The 16,490-nt window shown below is 36.6% G+C and overlaps 1 protein-coding gene across 6 annotated transcripts in view; it reads left to right on the top strand.

Moving 5' to 3' along the window:
- Positions 1 to 16,490, top strand: part of RGS7 (regulator of G protein signaling 7) — a 607,861-nt gene that overhangs the window by 480,297 nt on the left and 111,074 nt on the right. For all 6 annotated transcript variants that reach the window (XM_087424463.1, XM_087424464.1, XM_014794685.2 and 3 more), the window contains one exon: positions 1,264 to 1,315. In XM_087424463.1, coding sequence (XP_087280589.1) covers positions 1,264 to 1,315 — 52 coding nt within the window. The remainder of the gene's footprint in view (positions 1 to 1,263; positions 1,316 to 16,490) is intronic.

Genomic DNA, 16,490 nt, shown 5'->3' with positions numbered 1-16,490 from the left:
CTTTGTCTAGTATTTCAGCCTTTTTCCCCCTAAATTCCTGCTGTCATTTTGTTCAAATGTGTGCAAAACTAATATTAGTAGCCTTCTTTATTATAATGCACCAATTCTCAAGAAAGAATGGAGGGTACCTCAGAATCCCCCAGGCATCTCAGACAGTCTAGAAAGCCTCTGCCCAAAGATTCAAACAGTTCTCCCCAATTCTCCTTTCCCCTTCCTTGTGAATCCTTCTTCTGGAGGGTAGAATTATCAAACACATAATCAGTTATTACCCCCAAATATGCTTGCTACATACGGACAGTTAATGTAACTGACTAGTAAGGATAATAAGTATAATTAAGCCACAAGGCTGGTGTCTGCAGTCACTGTCCCTTTGAATCCAAGCGTCATCAGCATCTGAGGAAATAGTCTGATAGAGTAGACAGGTGGTCACCGAGCTTCCTCAAGGTCCAGAACCAAGCATGTCCCACTAGCAGGGCTAGAAGAGTCCCTTTAGAAATTATAAAATGTGGATGAAAATAATAGGGATTTTCCAAATAAGACATTTTCTTGTTAGTTTCGTCAATCAGTTTCTAGAATTTCACAGAGTCAGATTTTTGTCTATTGTTAATCACCTTAATGAAGTAAGACATTATTAATTTAAAAAAATGATCTCTGGTTTGCAAGTTCAAAGATTTAGAGCAACAAGTTTCTTTATGAAGAAATGTTTTTAGAAGTGAGGAGAAAAAGTTGTGTAAATCTAATTGGATAATGTTGAGAGCCACATTATATAATTAATGGAGCCAGGCAAATGATTGCCAGATCTTAGGGAAAGATTTTGAGGGTGGAGTTTTTGAATCTTCTGAAGCCAATGATGAGATACATGAATCATAGAAAACAATTTGTTATATTTAAATATATTTCATCTTGAGTCTTGCTGAATATATAATACTCTGCTTTCCATCTTTGTAGATTAACACATTTTGTTTGAATAATGCAATCAGACATTTGACCTTTAGGTCAGATGACATAAAATTGCAGCAAACGTATGATATTTTACATGCCTGCTGGTGCTGCATGTATTTGGAGGCTGAACAATTGCTCAGCAAAGTAAATGTAGAAGAAAAACCTTTCAGTGCCTCTCTGGATACTTTTTCTGGATTATAAAACATACGTGATTAGCTAACTATTCTAGATAATTGCTGAAGATAAACACACCCCATAAGCCAGAAACTCTACTAATTCTTTATGTTTCTAACCTGGGTTCCAATTCTCTTCATTCCACAGACACCCTATTTTTGGCCATCAAATTGTTGGGAGCCGGAAAACACAGACTACGGTCAGTGCAATATCTCCTCATTTCATTATTGGCAGCCAGTATGTCTGGATGAACATGTGCTTGCATTTTATTGCCCTGTCATTGAGAAAAGAAAACCACAATTCTTAGTATGGGACCAATATTTCTAACATGGAATTCATGAAGGGCCTTGTTTGGAAAGTCACCAAACCTGGTGGCAACTTTTTCCATGGTATAGTGACTGTGACTATTGAAGAAAAATAAGTTTTCTTCTGAATAGGTTGAAGAGCCATAAACAAGCTTAAAAAAGGTTATTATTATTTTTCCATAGCACCTTTGTCTACTAGAGAGTAACAAAGGGGCTCAGAGAACCCGAGTTCTAGTTTATGTCTCCCACTTAGCTGTGTGACTTGGATAAATCCCTTACTTTCCAAGCCTCCATTTTTCTTCCTATTAGATGAGGTGTCCTATGCTTCTACAAGCAGAAGGTTGTGTTAAACTTGGAGAGGCCAATTGCAAGCTAAAGAAAGGATACAATAGGAAACTTAATATTAAAGAATCAAGTTCAGTGAACTTAAACTCGGTTCAACAGCAGAGTTCAGTTAAGCTCTTCAATGAGAAAATAGGCCCCTAGTAAGTGTTCATCTTCTTACATCTTCCTGAAGCCTGCAGTTTTCAAAGATAAGATTGTCTGGTTTTTAAAGTCATTTCTACAAGTACTGAGGATTTCTTCCTGTGCCATGTGCTTTAGTGGGTGGCAGGATAACAAGGTGACTCTGACTTCATCTACGCTGTTGGGTAGCTCATAGGCTAGATGAGAAAAGAGAAATATGCAGAAGGAATTACTATAGATTGCCAAGTGAATATAACAGTGGTGTGTGCAAAATTATACAGAAGTTTAAAAGAATGAGAGATTGACTTTGTTGGGAGATTCCCAAGTGATTTCACAAAAGAACTGAGAGCATTTGAGTTGGATTTTAGAGGAGGAGGGGGCATTTTTTAGAGGAGAAGGCATTTGAGGTGGAGCGTCAACATATGCAACGGCAGCAAGAAACTTCACAGCAGTCTGGCTTTCTTTGGTATTGCTCCTAGAAAGATGTGTTTTTAAGAAAATTATGGGAAAATCCATAGAAAACCAATGGAGCTGTCCCTCAAGTTTGTCATTTTAGAAACTTGAATTTAGTAGTTCATCCGAGAGTTGTCAGGTGCTGGTCAGAGTCAAACTAACAAAACTCATGGAAAATTATCTAAAAATCAGAATACTGGTAAATTAATAGAGAGTATAGATTATTCCTTTCCAGTGTTAGGAATGATGATTTCCTCATCCAGGGTGCATTTTCCTCAAAACTGAGGCACTTGGAGAAAGAAATTATTTAAAAAAACAACTGCTGGGGCTGGCCCTGTGGGCTGGTGGCTGGGTTTGGCATGTTCTGCTTCAGTGGCCCAGGTTTGCAGGTTCAGATCCCAGACATGGACCTACACCACTCATCAGCCATGCTGTGGTGATGACCCACATACAAAATAGAGGAAGATTGGCACAGATGTTAGCTCACAGCTAATCTTCCTCAAGCAAAAAGAGGAAGACCGGCAACAGATGTTAGCTCAGGGTGAATCTTCCTCACCAAAAAAAAAAAATAAAACAAAAAAAAAGCAACTGCTGATTTGTGGATCCAAGTTGGAGAACTTTGTGGAGCATTTGTCCAACCTGGGATGATGCCTGGGGATTGTCTCACTAAATAATATGAAATCCTAATGGGGGAAACACTTGGACAGCTGAGAAGGAGCTCATGGAGAAAGAGCCAGGTGTTGGAGTTAGGCAGACCTAACCTCAAATACTGTCACAACCACATACCAACTGTGTGACTTTCGTCAAGGCATGTAAAGTCTCTGAGCCTCAGTCTGCTCACTTTTCAAAGAAATAATAACATTGACTTTCTAAAGTTGTTGAAATAATCCAAATTAATATGCCTAAGGAAACTGGTATTGCTTCTCTCATACTCAATAAATTGAAATTGTTTTGTGCTCCTCATCATTATGGCCTGACAGATACACTGCCTCTGCTCCTTTTAGAAAAGCAAATTCCTATTCTCAGTGTTTTGTCTATCCATCTTTTGTGTTTTTCATAAATATGCTAGTGTTCACAATTACAGCTCATGTTACATCACCTCCCAGTAGGCTGAGGTTTCAATGGTAAGCCAGAGGAAACGGCATGGCCTACACAGCAAATCATTTACAGAACATCCCCCAAAGTCAGTCATCTCAAAATGACTAATGTCATTCACTTTCACAGTATTGGTGTCCATTTTAGAGGGAATCATCTTCTAGGCTTTCTCTCCAAAACTGGAGAGTCTGCAATTTGTTAACTGACTATAGATATAGTCTTTATTATTACTATATTTGTTTTTCCCTCCCTAAATAAGCATGTACCTGTTTTGCTCTAGCTTATTTGGATTATATACAGGTGAAGAATAAAATAATTATTCAATAAGAGGTTATGAAAAAAATGAGAGGAAGTGAATTGATAGTGATCAGACACTGTACCACTCCTGTAGGCAATGATGTTTCATCTTCCATGATTGTTTTCTTTTTAGGTGCAAATAAATCATAACAGCAATCTGAATTATCCAACGTTGAATTTCCTACCGCCATTTTTTTTAAGAACACTGTTATAAAACATGGACCCCTGCTTATAAAGAGGATATTGATGGCATGATGGGGTTGGGCTGTGAGGCCCAAGCACAGTGGTTATTTAGGCTGTCTTTTCTAAGACAACTTTGGGGTGGTTTATTGCTTAAAGCAGGCTTAAAGAATGTTTCTTTCACTCCATTAGCGTCCCAACCTCTGTTTCCACCACCAATTTGAACTTACTAGGTAGGTTGTGCAGAAAATAAACCTCCACAGGTTAGTTTATATGGAGAAGCACTTTTTCATGGTTACCTTGGTCTCGTAGAAAAATAGAAAATGTTGGTCACGTTTAACGACTAAGACAAGCCAATATAAACTACAGGGGTACATCTCTAAGAACACCATTTTGAAAATCAACTTCGGTGAGATTTCTGATATATTTCACTCAAGTACAAAACACGTTCCAATCCAAACCAATTAAAGTGGAGTGAAGAATGGATGTCCCCAGGTGTATTTGCATCAAGAGTGATCTAGCACAAAGGGCTTGCAGCGAGGGCTGGAGGCCAAGGCACGAGGAAGCTTTGGGAACTGTGGTAAGAAGTAGAGCCAGTAGCAGTGGTACCAAACTGAAACAGAAGCCAGCGGCAGGATGTTTACCGATATCTCTAGGCACACACATTGCACCCTGAGGTTCCTACAAATGAGCACACATGACCAACGACTTTAGGCTGGCTCCTTTTGAGGGTCGAATCTCCAATGTCCAAATAGGACGTCACCCCCAAGAAATGGAAATTTCCAGTAAAGACAGGAGCTGACCCTGTCCTTGTATGTCTCACCGCCCTCCTCCCACCCAAATCCTTGCCTGGGTGGAGGCTGTCTTTAATATTTTGATATTTTGTTCATCATAGACTTTTTGCATTAATTTTACTTTTTTCAAATATTACATTAAAATATTATTTTTCTTGATTACTGACTTTTGTGGTGCTCTCTTAACTTTTGCCCACTGGGCAAATGCCTTGCTCACCTCATCCTAGTGATAATGCAACTGAAACCAACATATGACAGATGTAGAAAGACAGACGTGTTCTCAACCTAAAGACCTTTGAACAATGAAAACTGTCCAGACCTTTGCTTTTTCTTGTAGGTGATGATTTATGTCTCATAAAATATTCAACCAAACGCCTGTCCTCTCTCCAGGATGTTATGAAGGCTTTCAGAAAGATGGAGAGAGATTGCACTTAGTAACCACTAAGGAACTAGACAACACTAAGTTCCACTTGTCAACACCATGCTAAAGTAATAGTAAAAGGATATAGAGAATTAATATATATTTTGTAGATGATAATAAGAGGCCAGCAAAGAGAAAATATTTCAGTTGGCCAGTCACAGCAATCGTATGCTGACATAAAATAATTACAGCAGCTTCAAGATAAATAGTGATTTTTCCTTCAGGGACAGATTTTTAAGTTGGGCAGTTAACATTGGTAGAAAGATTGCTGTATCTGAAAGTCTGTGTTTGGGGATGGAGGGATGACAAGCAATTTATGATTAATTAGAAAGATCAAATACACCATGAACCAATTTAAAAGAACCTTGAAATAAACACATAAACAAAACCAAATTAATAGCACATATAGCCTCAGAACTGTGTCGTAAGTCTTGAATAGCTGACGAAATAACAGTGCCTAAATCTTAATATATTGATACATTGATAATTCTATGATATGTACTATAGGAAAACTGAGAAATTGAGATGCTGGGGAAAATGGAAGAACTTTACTTTTCTAAAAGTAGACATTATTTATTTCATGACCTAAAACATTACGATGCTTTCCAATAAATTCATCCCATTAATAAAATTGTTGGGGGGGAGTTCCAGATTCATTCTCTTTGGCACTTAATGTTTAAGTTATTTCGCAAGAGCTTTAGTAGAGCGTCTACCATTCTATTTAATATCCTCCACAGAACTTCCAAAGCCTTTGTCATTCACTTTTGACAAGTGACTCACATCTTCACTATGTTCAGTTTCCAGGTGTTAGTGGCTCCTAAAACCATGTTTTAATGAAGAAATTTTTTTTTAATTTCTGTTTTTTGGTGAAGTTTTAGGTGTACAAAAAGATTGAACAGAATGTACAGAGTGTTCTCATAAACCACCTCCATCCTACCCACACTCTCCCTATTATTAATATCTTACATTAGTGTGGTACATTTGTTACAATTGATGAGCTAATATTGATACGTTATTAATAATTAAGATCCATAGTTTGTATTAGAATTTACTCTTCATATTGTACATTCTGTGGGTTTTGACAAATGTATAATGACATGTATCCACCATTACTGTATCCTACAGAATAGTTTCACTGCCCTAAAAATTCCCTGTGCTCTACCCATTCATCCCTTCCTTCCTCCTTCTGAACTCCCTGGCAACCACTGCTCTTTTTATTGTTTATGGGAAAACTCCATAGTTTTCCCTTTTCCAGAATGTCATATGTTGGAATCATACAGTAAGAGCCTTTTTCAGAATGGTTTCTTTCACTTAACAAGATGCGTTTAAGTTCCTCTGTGTGTGTGATAGCATAGTTCATTGCCTTTTTATCATGCAATAATATTTCATTGTATGAGTATACCGCAGTTTGTTTATCCATTTACCAATTGAAGAACATCTTGGTTGCTTCCACGATTGGCAATTATGTATAAAGCTGCTATAAACATTAGTGTGCAGGTTTTTGTGTGGACATTAGCTTTCAACTCCTTTTGATAAATTCTCAGGACAGTGCTTACTGGATTGCATGGTAAGATGATGCTTAACTTTGTGAGAAATAACCAAATGATTTTCCAAAGTGGTTGTACCATTTTGCATTCCCACTAGCAATGAATGTGAGTTCTCGTTGCTCCACATCCTTGTCAGCGTTTGGTGCTACTAGTGTTTTGAATTTTAGCCATTCCAATAGATGTGGTATCTTCTTGATTTAATTTGCAATGCCCTAATAACATACAACATTGAATATTTTTTCACATTCATATTTTCCAAGTATATATCTTCTTTGTTGAGATGTCTGTTCAGATCTTTGCTCATCTTTTAATTGGGTTGTTGTTTCCTTATTATTGAATTTTAAGCTTGCTTGGTATATTGTGGATACTAGTCCATTATTAGATGTGTTTGGCAGAGACTTTCTCCCAGTCTGTGGCTTCTGTTTTCATTCTGTTAGCAGTGTCTTTCATAAATAAGAGTTTTAAATCGTAACAAAGTCCAACTTTTCAATATTTTCTTTCATAGATTGTGCTTTTGGTCTTGTATCTAAAAAATCATCACCAAACCCCGAGTCACCTAGAATTTCTCCTATGTTATCTTTAAGGAGTTTTCTGGTTTTGTGTTTTATGTTTAGGTTTTTGACTCATTTTGAGTTAATATTTGTGAAAGTTGTAAGGTCTGAATCTAGATTCTTTTTTTTTTTTGCATGTGGATGTCTAGTTGTTCCAGCACCATTTGTTGAAAAGACTATCCTTTCTCCATTGAATTACCTTTGCTCCTTTGTTGAATATCAGTTGACTATATTTATGTGGGTCTATTTCTGGGCTCTCTATTCCATTCCATTGATATATTTGTCTACTCTTTCGCCAATACCATACTGTCTTGATTACTGTAGCTTTATAATGAGTCTTGAAATCAGGTAATGTCAATTCTCCAAATCTCTATTTCTCCATCAGTATTGAGTCTTTTATTTTCCATATAAACTTTAGAATGAATTGTTTGATATCCACAAATTAACCTGCTGGGATTTGACTGGGATTGCAGATCAAGTTGGGAAGAACTGACATCTTGACAGTATTGAGTCTTCCTATCCGTGAACATGGACTATCTCTCCATTTATTTAGTTCTTCTTTGATATATTTCCTCAGAGCTTTGTATTGAGGTATAATTGACAACTAGGAATTGTGTAGCCAGCCCTGGTGGTCTAGTGAGTAAGATTGGCCCTCTCACCACCGCAACTGGGTTCATTTCCTGGTCAGGGAACCACACCACCCATCTGTCATTGTCATACTGTGGTGGCTGCATGTTGCTGCTATGACACAGGTATTTCAAGTACCAGCAGAGTCGCAGGTTTCAGCAGTTTCCAGACTAAGACAGACTAGGAAGAAGGAACTGGCCACCCACTTCTGAAAAAATTGGCCATGAAAACCCTATGACTAGCAGCAGAGCATTATCAGAAAGACCAGGCATGGTTCCGCTCTACTGTACACAGGGTCACTAGGAATTGGAATCGACTCAATAGCACTAACAACAAAAAACTCATTTTCTTAAATTCATACCTAAGTAATTTTTCTTTTTTTTAGCACACTATTTACATTTGTGTGCTGATGTAAATGGTATTGTATTTTTAATTTCAAATTCCAATTGTTCATTACTGGTATATAGAAAAAGCAAATTTGTATCATGCAAACTTGATATAATCACTTATTAGTTCTAAAAGTTCTTTTGTTTCTTAGGATTTTCTACATAAACAAACATTCGTCTCTGAACAGTTTTCTTTCTTCCTTTCCAAACTGTATACTTTTAATTTTTTTTCTTGTCTTACTGCATTAGCTAGGACTTCTAGTAAGATGTTGCATAGGAGTGGTGCAAGGGGGTATCCTTGCTTTGTTACTGATTTTAACAGGAAAGCATCTAGTTTCTAACCATTTAGTATGATGTTAGCTGTAAGTTTTTTGTAGATGTTCTTTGTCAAGATGAGGAAATTGCCCTCTATTCCTAGTTTGCTGAGAGTTTTAATTTTTTTTTAATGAATGGATGCTAGATTTTGTCAAATGCTTTCTCTACATTTGTTGATATGATCATATGGTTTTTCTTTTTTAGTCTGGGTTACATTAATTGACTTTCAAATGCTCAGCCAGGCTTGCATAACAAGAATAAATCTCACTTGGCCATGGTGTATAATTTTTTTATACATTGTTGGATGTGATTTGCTAATGTTTTATCGGGGATCTTTGCATTTATGTTGATGAGAATACTGATGTGTAGTTTTCCATGCTTGTAATGTCTCTTTATGGGTTTGGTAGTAAGATAATACTGGTCTCATAGGATAAGTTAGGAAGTATTCCTTCTGCATCTATTTTCTGGAAGAGATTGTGGAGAATCGGTATCATTTCTTCCTTAAATATTAGGTACACTACACCAGTGAAATCATCTTAGCTTGGTGATTTCTGTTTTGGTAGGTTATCAATTATTGATTCAATTTCTTTAATAGATATAAGCCTATTCAGATTATCTTTTTCTCTTAGTGTGAGTATTGGTAGCTTGTGTCTTTCAAAAAGTTGGTCTATTTTCTCTTGGCTATCAAATCTGTGGGCTACCATTGGTTATAATATTCCTTTACTATCTTTTTAAAGTCAATAGAATCAGTAGGGACAGCCTCTCTTTCATTTCTTATATTAATAATTCATGTCTTCTCTTGCTTTCTTAGCTTGGCTAGAGGTTTATTAATATTAATATCTTTGAAGAACCAGCTTTTGGTTTTGTTGAATTTCTTTATTATTTTTGTTTCCTGTTTTCAAGTTCATTGATTTCTGCTCTAATTTTTTGAGTATTTCTGTTCTTCTGTTTACTTTGGATTTAATTTGCTCTTCTTTTTCTTGCTTTCTGTGTTGGAAGCTTAGTTTATTGATTTTAGATCTTTATTCTTTTCCAATATATGTATTCAATGCTATAAATATCCCTCTAAGCACAGTTTTCACTGCATCGTAGATTTTTAAGTTGTATTTTTATTATCATTTAGTAAAAAATATTTTTTAGTTTCCCTTGAGATTTCTTCCTTAACCATATGTTATTTCTAAATATGTTGCTTAATTACAAGCATTTGATGCTTTCTGGCTATCTTTCTGTTATTGATTTCTGATTTAATTCTATCGTTGTCTGAGAGTATTCTTTGTATAATTTCTATTTTTTAAAATTTGTTAGAGTGTGTTTTATGGCCTAGAATGTGGTCTATTTTGGTCCATGTTCCATGGGAACTCAAGAATATTGTATATTCTGCTGTTGTTGGGTGAAGTATTGTATAAATGTCAATTAGATTCAGTTGATTGATGGTGCTGTTTTGTTCAACTGTGTCTTGACTGATTTTTCTGCCCATTGGATCTGTCAACTACAGATAGATGTGTGATGAAGTCTCCAATTACAATAGTTATTTGTCTATTTCTCCTTGAAGTCTCTCAGTTTTTGCCTAAAGTATTTTCATGCTCTGTTGTTAGGATCATAAACATTAAGGATTTTTATGTCTTCACGAAGAATTAACCCCTTTATCATTATGTCATGCCCTTGTTTATTCCTAATAATTTCTCTTTTTTCTGAAGTCTGCTTTGTCTGAAATTAATTTAGCTACTCCAGTTCTCTTTTTATTAGTGTTAGCATGGCATGCCTTTCTCCTCCCCTTTGTTTGTAATCTATCTGTGTCTTTACATTTAAAGTAGGTTTCCTGTAGACGGCATATAGTTAGGTCATGTTTTTTGTCCACTCTGACAGTTTTTGTCTTTTAGTTGGTATATTTAGACAATTCACATTTAAAGTGACTATTAATATAGTTGGATTTATATCTATCATATCTGTAACTATCATCTATTCATTTCCTCTTTTCTTTTTTCTCTCTCTTTATTTTTATGTTTTTGCTTTCACCCTTTTTTCTGCCTTCTCTGGTTTTAATTGAGCATTTTATATGATTCCATTTTCTCTCCTCTCCTAGTATATCAGTTATACTTCTTTTTAAATTTTTTAAGGTTGCCCTAGAGCTTTAAATATACATTTACAACTAATCCAACTCCTCTTTTAGATAACACTATACACTTTACAAGTAATACAAGTACTTCCTGAGAGCATATTCCCACTTTTTACCTCCCATCCTTTGTAACACTGCTATCATTCCTTTCACTTAACTATAAACTTTACCACTGAATATATTGTTGTTATTACTATTTTGAACAAACACTTATGTTATATCAATTAAGAATAAGAAAAATAAAAGATTTTATTTGACCTTCATTTTTTCCTTCTCTAAAAGTCTTTCTTTCTTTATGCAGATCTGAGTTTCAACCTATATCACTTTCCTTTTTTCTGAGGAACTTCTTTATAACATTTCTTGCGAGGCAGGTCTGCTGACAAGAAATTCCCTCAATTTTTGTTTGTCTGAGAAAGTCTTTATTTCTCCTTCACTTTTGAAAGATAATTTTGCACAATACAGAATTAAGTTGGTGGCTTTTCTTTATACACTTCAAGTATTTCACTCCATTCTCTTCTTGCTTGCATGGTTTCTGATGAGAATTTCAATATAATTCTTATCCTTTGTCCTCTATATATGAAGTGTTCCCTCCTACCCTCCCTTCCCCCAGCTTTTTTCAAGATTTTCTCTTTGTCTTTGGTTTTCTGCGTTTAGAATACGGTATATCTTTGTTATATCAAGTTGCCATCTTTGCCATCAAGTTGATTCTGACTCCTAACAAGCCTATGTAATGCAGAGCGGAACACTGCCCTGTCTTTTCACGCCATCATCTCACCTTCCAGCACTATCAGACCATGCTCTGCTGCTATTCATAGGTTTCTCATGGCCAATTTTTTCAGAAGTGGGTGGCCAGGTCCTTCTTCCTAGTCTGTCTTAGTCTGGAAGCTCCACTGAAACCTCTCCACCATGAGTGACCTTGCTCGCATTTGAAATCCTGGTGGCATAGCTTTCAGCATCACAGCAACACTCAGCCACCACAGTATGACAACCGACAGATGGGTGGTTTGGTTTCCTCACCAGGAAACAAACCTGGGCTGTGGTGGTGAGCATGCCAAATCTTAACCACTGGACCACCAGGGCTGGCATAATATATCTAGGTATAGATTTTTTTTGTATTAATCATGGTTTGTGTTCTCTGAGCTCCCTACATCAGTGGTTTAGTATCTGTATTGGTTTGCTAGGGTTTCCATAACAAAATACCACAGACTGGGTCTCTTAAACAACAGAAATTTATTTTTCACAGTTCTGGAGACTGGAAGTCCATGATCAAGGGACTGGTGGGGTTGGTTTCTCCTGAGGCCTCTCTTCTTGACTTTCAGACGGCCACCTTCTCCACGTGTCCTCATATGGCCTTTCTTCTGTGCTTGCTCTCTTCTTCTCATAAAGACACCAGTCATATTGGATTAAGACTTCACTCTTATGATCATTTAACTTTAATTATCTCTTAATACAGTCACATCTATCTCCAAATACAGTCACATTCTGAAGTTACTGGGAATAGGGCTTCAACATGTGAATTTTGAGGGGACACAATTCAATCCATGACACTGTCTATCATTAATTTGGGTAAATTCTCAGTACTTATTACTTCAAATATTTCTCCTGTTCTTTTCTCTCTTTGTTCTCTTTCTGGTATTCCCATTTCATGTACGTTACACCTTTTGCAGTTGTCCCACAGTTCTTGAATATTCGGTTCTCTCTTTTTGATTCTTCTCTTTTTGCGTTTCAGTTTTAGAAGTTTCTATTGACATATCTTCAAGCTCACTGATTCTTTCCTCAACCGTGTCCAGTCTATTGAACTCATCAAACACATTCCTCATTTCTGTTATAGTGTTTTGATTTCTCCCATTTCCTTTTGATTTTTTCTTAGAGTTTTGATCTCTGCTTACATTACTCATCTGTTTTTGCCTGTTGTCCAGTTTTCCATTAGAGCCCTGAGTATTTTAATCATAGTTGTTTTTAATTCCATGTCTGATAATTCCCAAATCTCTTCCATATCTGAGTCAGATTCTTGTGCTTGCTATGTCTTTTCAAACTGTGTTTTTTATCTTTTAGTATGCCTTTTAATCTTTTGTTGAAAGCCGGAAATACTGCACTAGATAAAAGAACCTGAGATGTATAGACCTTTCATGTGGGGTTTTATGTTTATCTGGCTAGGAGTTAGAGGAGTTAGGATGTGTTTACTGTTTGCTGTAACTATAGGTTTTAGAGGCTAAAACTTCCCCTGGTGTCCCTGTTTTGTCTCCTCTGTTGTGTTGGGTTTCCCTAGATACTTCTTCCAACATAAGGTCTGAGACATGCAGTTTTTTCAGCTGCTTCTTCTATTATTATAAAGGAACCCTATTATAAAGGAACCTGTGCTGGTGAGTTTTGTGTATGTAGGGGAAGCATTATATAGTCTTATGATTAGGTCTCAGTCTTTTAGTGAGCCTGTGCCCTTGCTGTGATCTTCACTAGTGCTTCTTGGGAGCACTAGATGCGATGGGAAGGACAGATGAGGCTTGAATGGGTTATTCTCCAGGTGGAAGACTAAACTGGACTGGAGTTGGGTATTTCCCTTCCTCCAGGTAGTTTAGACTCTGAAACAACCCCCGTTTATTAGACGTTGGTGATATCATTTCCCCTGAGGCAAACTTGTTAAAAAGAACGGAATGCTCTGGATGTATTTCAAAATGGTTGCTCTTCCCCTCCTCTTGTTGGAAGCATGAAGGACTCTTTCCCAGATCCTCACTGTGAGAACCTGGTAGGGCTCCTAGAGGTAAAACTCACAGACACATTGTAGTCACCTAAGGCTGCCCCCCATCCCTGGGGTTTTAATGCTCTAACTTGTTCACACTGAGCTTCCAACGACTAGCCAGTTACAGTTTAAGTTTTCCTGCCCAGCGCTGGTTTCCATGGAGGTGTTTGCTCCTGGGATCCCACTCCACTGGATCATGGTTCTCTGTATATGCCCACCCGTCTCTCCAGTTTTGGGGGGCTGTGAGTCACCCTCTGACCTCAATTCTCTGATGGATTTAAGAATTAGCTCGTTTTTACTTTGTTCAGTGTTTTTTTTTTTTAGTTTTTTGAGGATGGATGGGAGCTTGGGACTTCCAAGCTCCTTCCATGCCCGACAAGAAACCGGAGAGCAGATTCAGGGTAAAGAAGGATGAACAAATCACCAGTAACCATGTTTGTTTCTGCTTTTATTTCATTTGTTTTCTTCAGTATTTCATCATAGGAGAGTCTCTGAATCAACATCTGCGAGAAATGGGAAATTTAAAGTTGATTGTTTTTCCTTCATGTGTTCTCCTTTCCCACTGGGCTTTGGAGAGTGTCTGAAATCCAACAATTAGTGTCAGGGAAAATGTCTCTTTTGAGGTCATTATTTTCTCCTTGATGTCCCTGTAGCTTTAGAGCTGACCTAGAATGGAAACAGAGAGGAACCTGGCACTCCCAATTGGCAAAGCTTGATCCGAGGGCAGAGAAACAAAATAAGAGTGTGTTTAAGCAGAATTCTAATAAGCCTGTTTTGCATGTTTTTAAACCCTACATATACTCTATCATAACCTGTAAAGAACATGGTTATCATGTTAATGTTCCAGCATTTTTACCCCAAAGCTATCATGATCAGTGGTCATTTTTAAATTGATGTGCCCTGGAACAAGATCAGAGGTGGATCCAGGAAGAAAGCATTACATCTTACCAGGAATGTCTCATCATCATTCAGAATTACAGATGTTCTGGGACAAGTAAAATTTTAAAACACAAAATAAACAAAAATCTTCCCTGGTTCAGCCAAATTGCAGTAGCATAATCTCCTAATTTGTGGAAATGATAGACCCCCATACACCTCTCTTAATAAAAAAGAAAAGCTATATTTATTATGTTTTTATTGCTGTAGTTATAAAGGGTAGTATTGATATTATAATTTATTTTGTAAATTAAATATTCAGCATGAACTAGATTTAGCAAAAACAAACAAACTATGTCCTTAAAAACAAAACAAAGTGGGAACTAACTCGTATAACAGTGGGAACTAACTCGTTGTCTGAGACTATTCATTAAAAGGAGCTAAAGCATTTATGACATCTTAAGAATACAAATTATGGCAAAAGCATTCTCCTTTATAAAATGTCCTAAATTTTGTCATTTCAAGACACAAAACTTCCTGATAAAAGGAGTAAGCCATTAAAAGTTCTGGCTTTTACTCAACTTACGCAAAGTTTAAATACTTGATTTACTCTCTTACCCAAATACTGACATGTAGTTATATACATATGTATATGAATATGGTATATGCATATAAATGTATTGTTTGTATACTTACATCATACCTACATACAATACACATATGATTATCCACATTGAAAATTTAAATACTTTTAAATGTGATATTTATGAAATAAAATTGACTATATTAATATTTTTGAAATGTGTTCCTAGTTCACAATCTCAATCTCTAAAAAGGCTCTCTGTTGTATTGAAAATAACTTCACATATTAACTGAGCCACCAGCTTGTAAGTATCTTGCTGCTTGTCCCTCCAAGTGGTGAAACAAACCTGTTGAGATGATTACTACCTAATGACCTGTGCTACTTACTGGTTTCTGGTTTGGCTCCCTCTGTACATTTCCCTATGAATCTGCGGACTTGTAGTCTTTTCTTTCTGTCACCTACCAGCAAAGATATGGAAAGAGAAAGAGAAAAGTATTTGATATTTTATAGTAGTGGATATTCAACTCTTAACTGCCTATTTAACGTCTGCATTATTTTGTGTCTTTACGTTATTTATTCATATATTAAGCGGAAAAATTATTCCATTAATTGAGCCACGATATACATATGTAAATATATAGTATGTATGTTTGTGTGTGTATATTGGGGATGGGTGAGGGATTATTGCTTCATGTAGATAGCCCAAATTTGGAAGCACTGAAATCCATTACAATTTGAAATGAGCAAAAAGCAACATGCTGTCCAGCAAGGAACTAGTTCTGATGCCTTTGCAAGTCACTAGAGTGTAGTTTTTTAGGACTAGCCATGTCTCAAGTGCCTTATATTTCACTCTTCTCAAAGTGGGGCCCTGATTTGCCTGTATCAACGGGGATGATTTTAAAATGCAGATTCCTAGCCTCTTTCCCAGCCAATTGAATCTGAGACTCCAGTCCAAGAATTGGCATTATTACTGGCATTATGAATAAGCTCTACACTAAAGTTTGAAAACCAGGCAGTCATTATTTATTTAGTTTACCAAACCACATTAACTTGATATTTGTATTCCTGGTGGTTTTACATTTTGTCTTCTCTTGAATGGTTATTCCTGTTTGTCCAGCTACATTTTAAAAATAGCACATCAGAAATGTGAATAATGCCTAACAGCTTACATCACATCTTTATATATTATCTGATTTAATCTCTCACAGAAAATCTTCAAAGTGTTATTAGCCACACGCTACAGATGTAAAAAACAAAGATCCAGAGAGGTGAAGGACCTACCCTGCTACTAAAAACAACAGAACCAGGATTGGAGCGCAAGATTTCTGACTGAGTTTTATGCTTTTTCCATTCCAGCAGACTTGCCTTTCATTCGTGGTCCAATGGGCATAAGTGTTTCTCAGTTAGATTTGCATACATGGTGCTGTTTATAAGATGTATAGCTAGCTGGATGACTAGTATGCAGCAGGCTATGCAATTCTGGAGTAGAGGAGAGAGTTTGGTGCTGGGCAGGAAGATTTTTGAGTCATTAGTGTCTTATGTTGTAGTTAAAGGCATGGTTGTGGATGAGATCATTCAGGTAGGACATGTAGAGCGAGACAAAGAGAGGACCCAGGTTGGAACCTA

This window comes from Ceratotherium simum, chromosome 36 (assembly GCF_057802395.1).
Source record: "Ceratotherium simum simum isolate JZ-2026a chromosome 36, ASM5780239v1, whole genome shotgun sequence".
Taxonomy (NCBI): Eukaryota; Metazoa; Chordata; class Mammalia; order Perissodactyla; family Rhinocerotidae; genus Ceratotherium; species Ceratotherium simum.
Note: the sequence above shows the minus strand (reverse complement) of the source record. Positions and strands in the feature narration are given on the sequence as shown.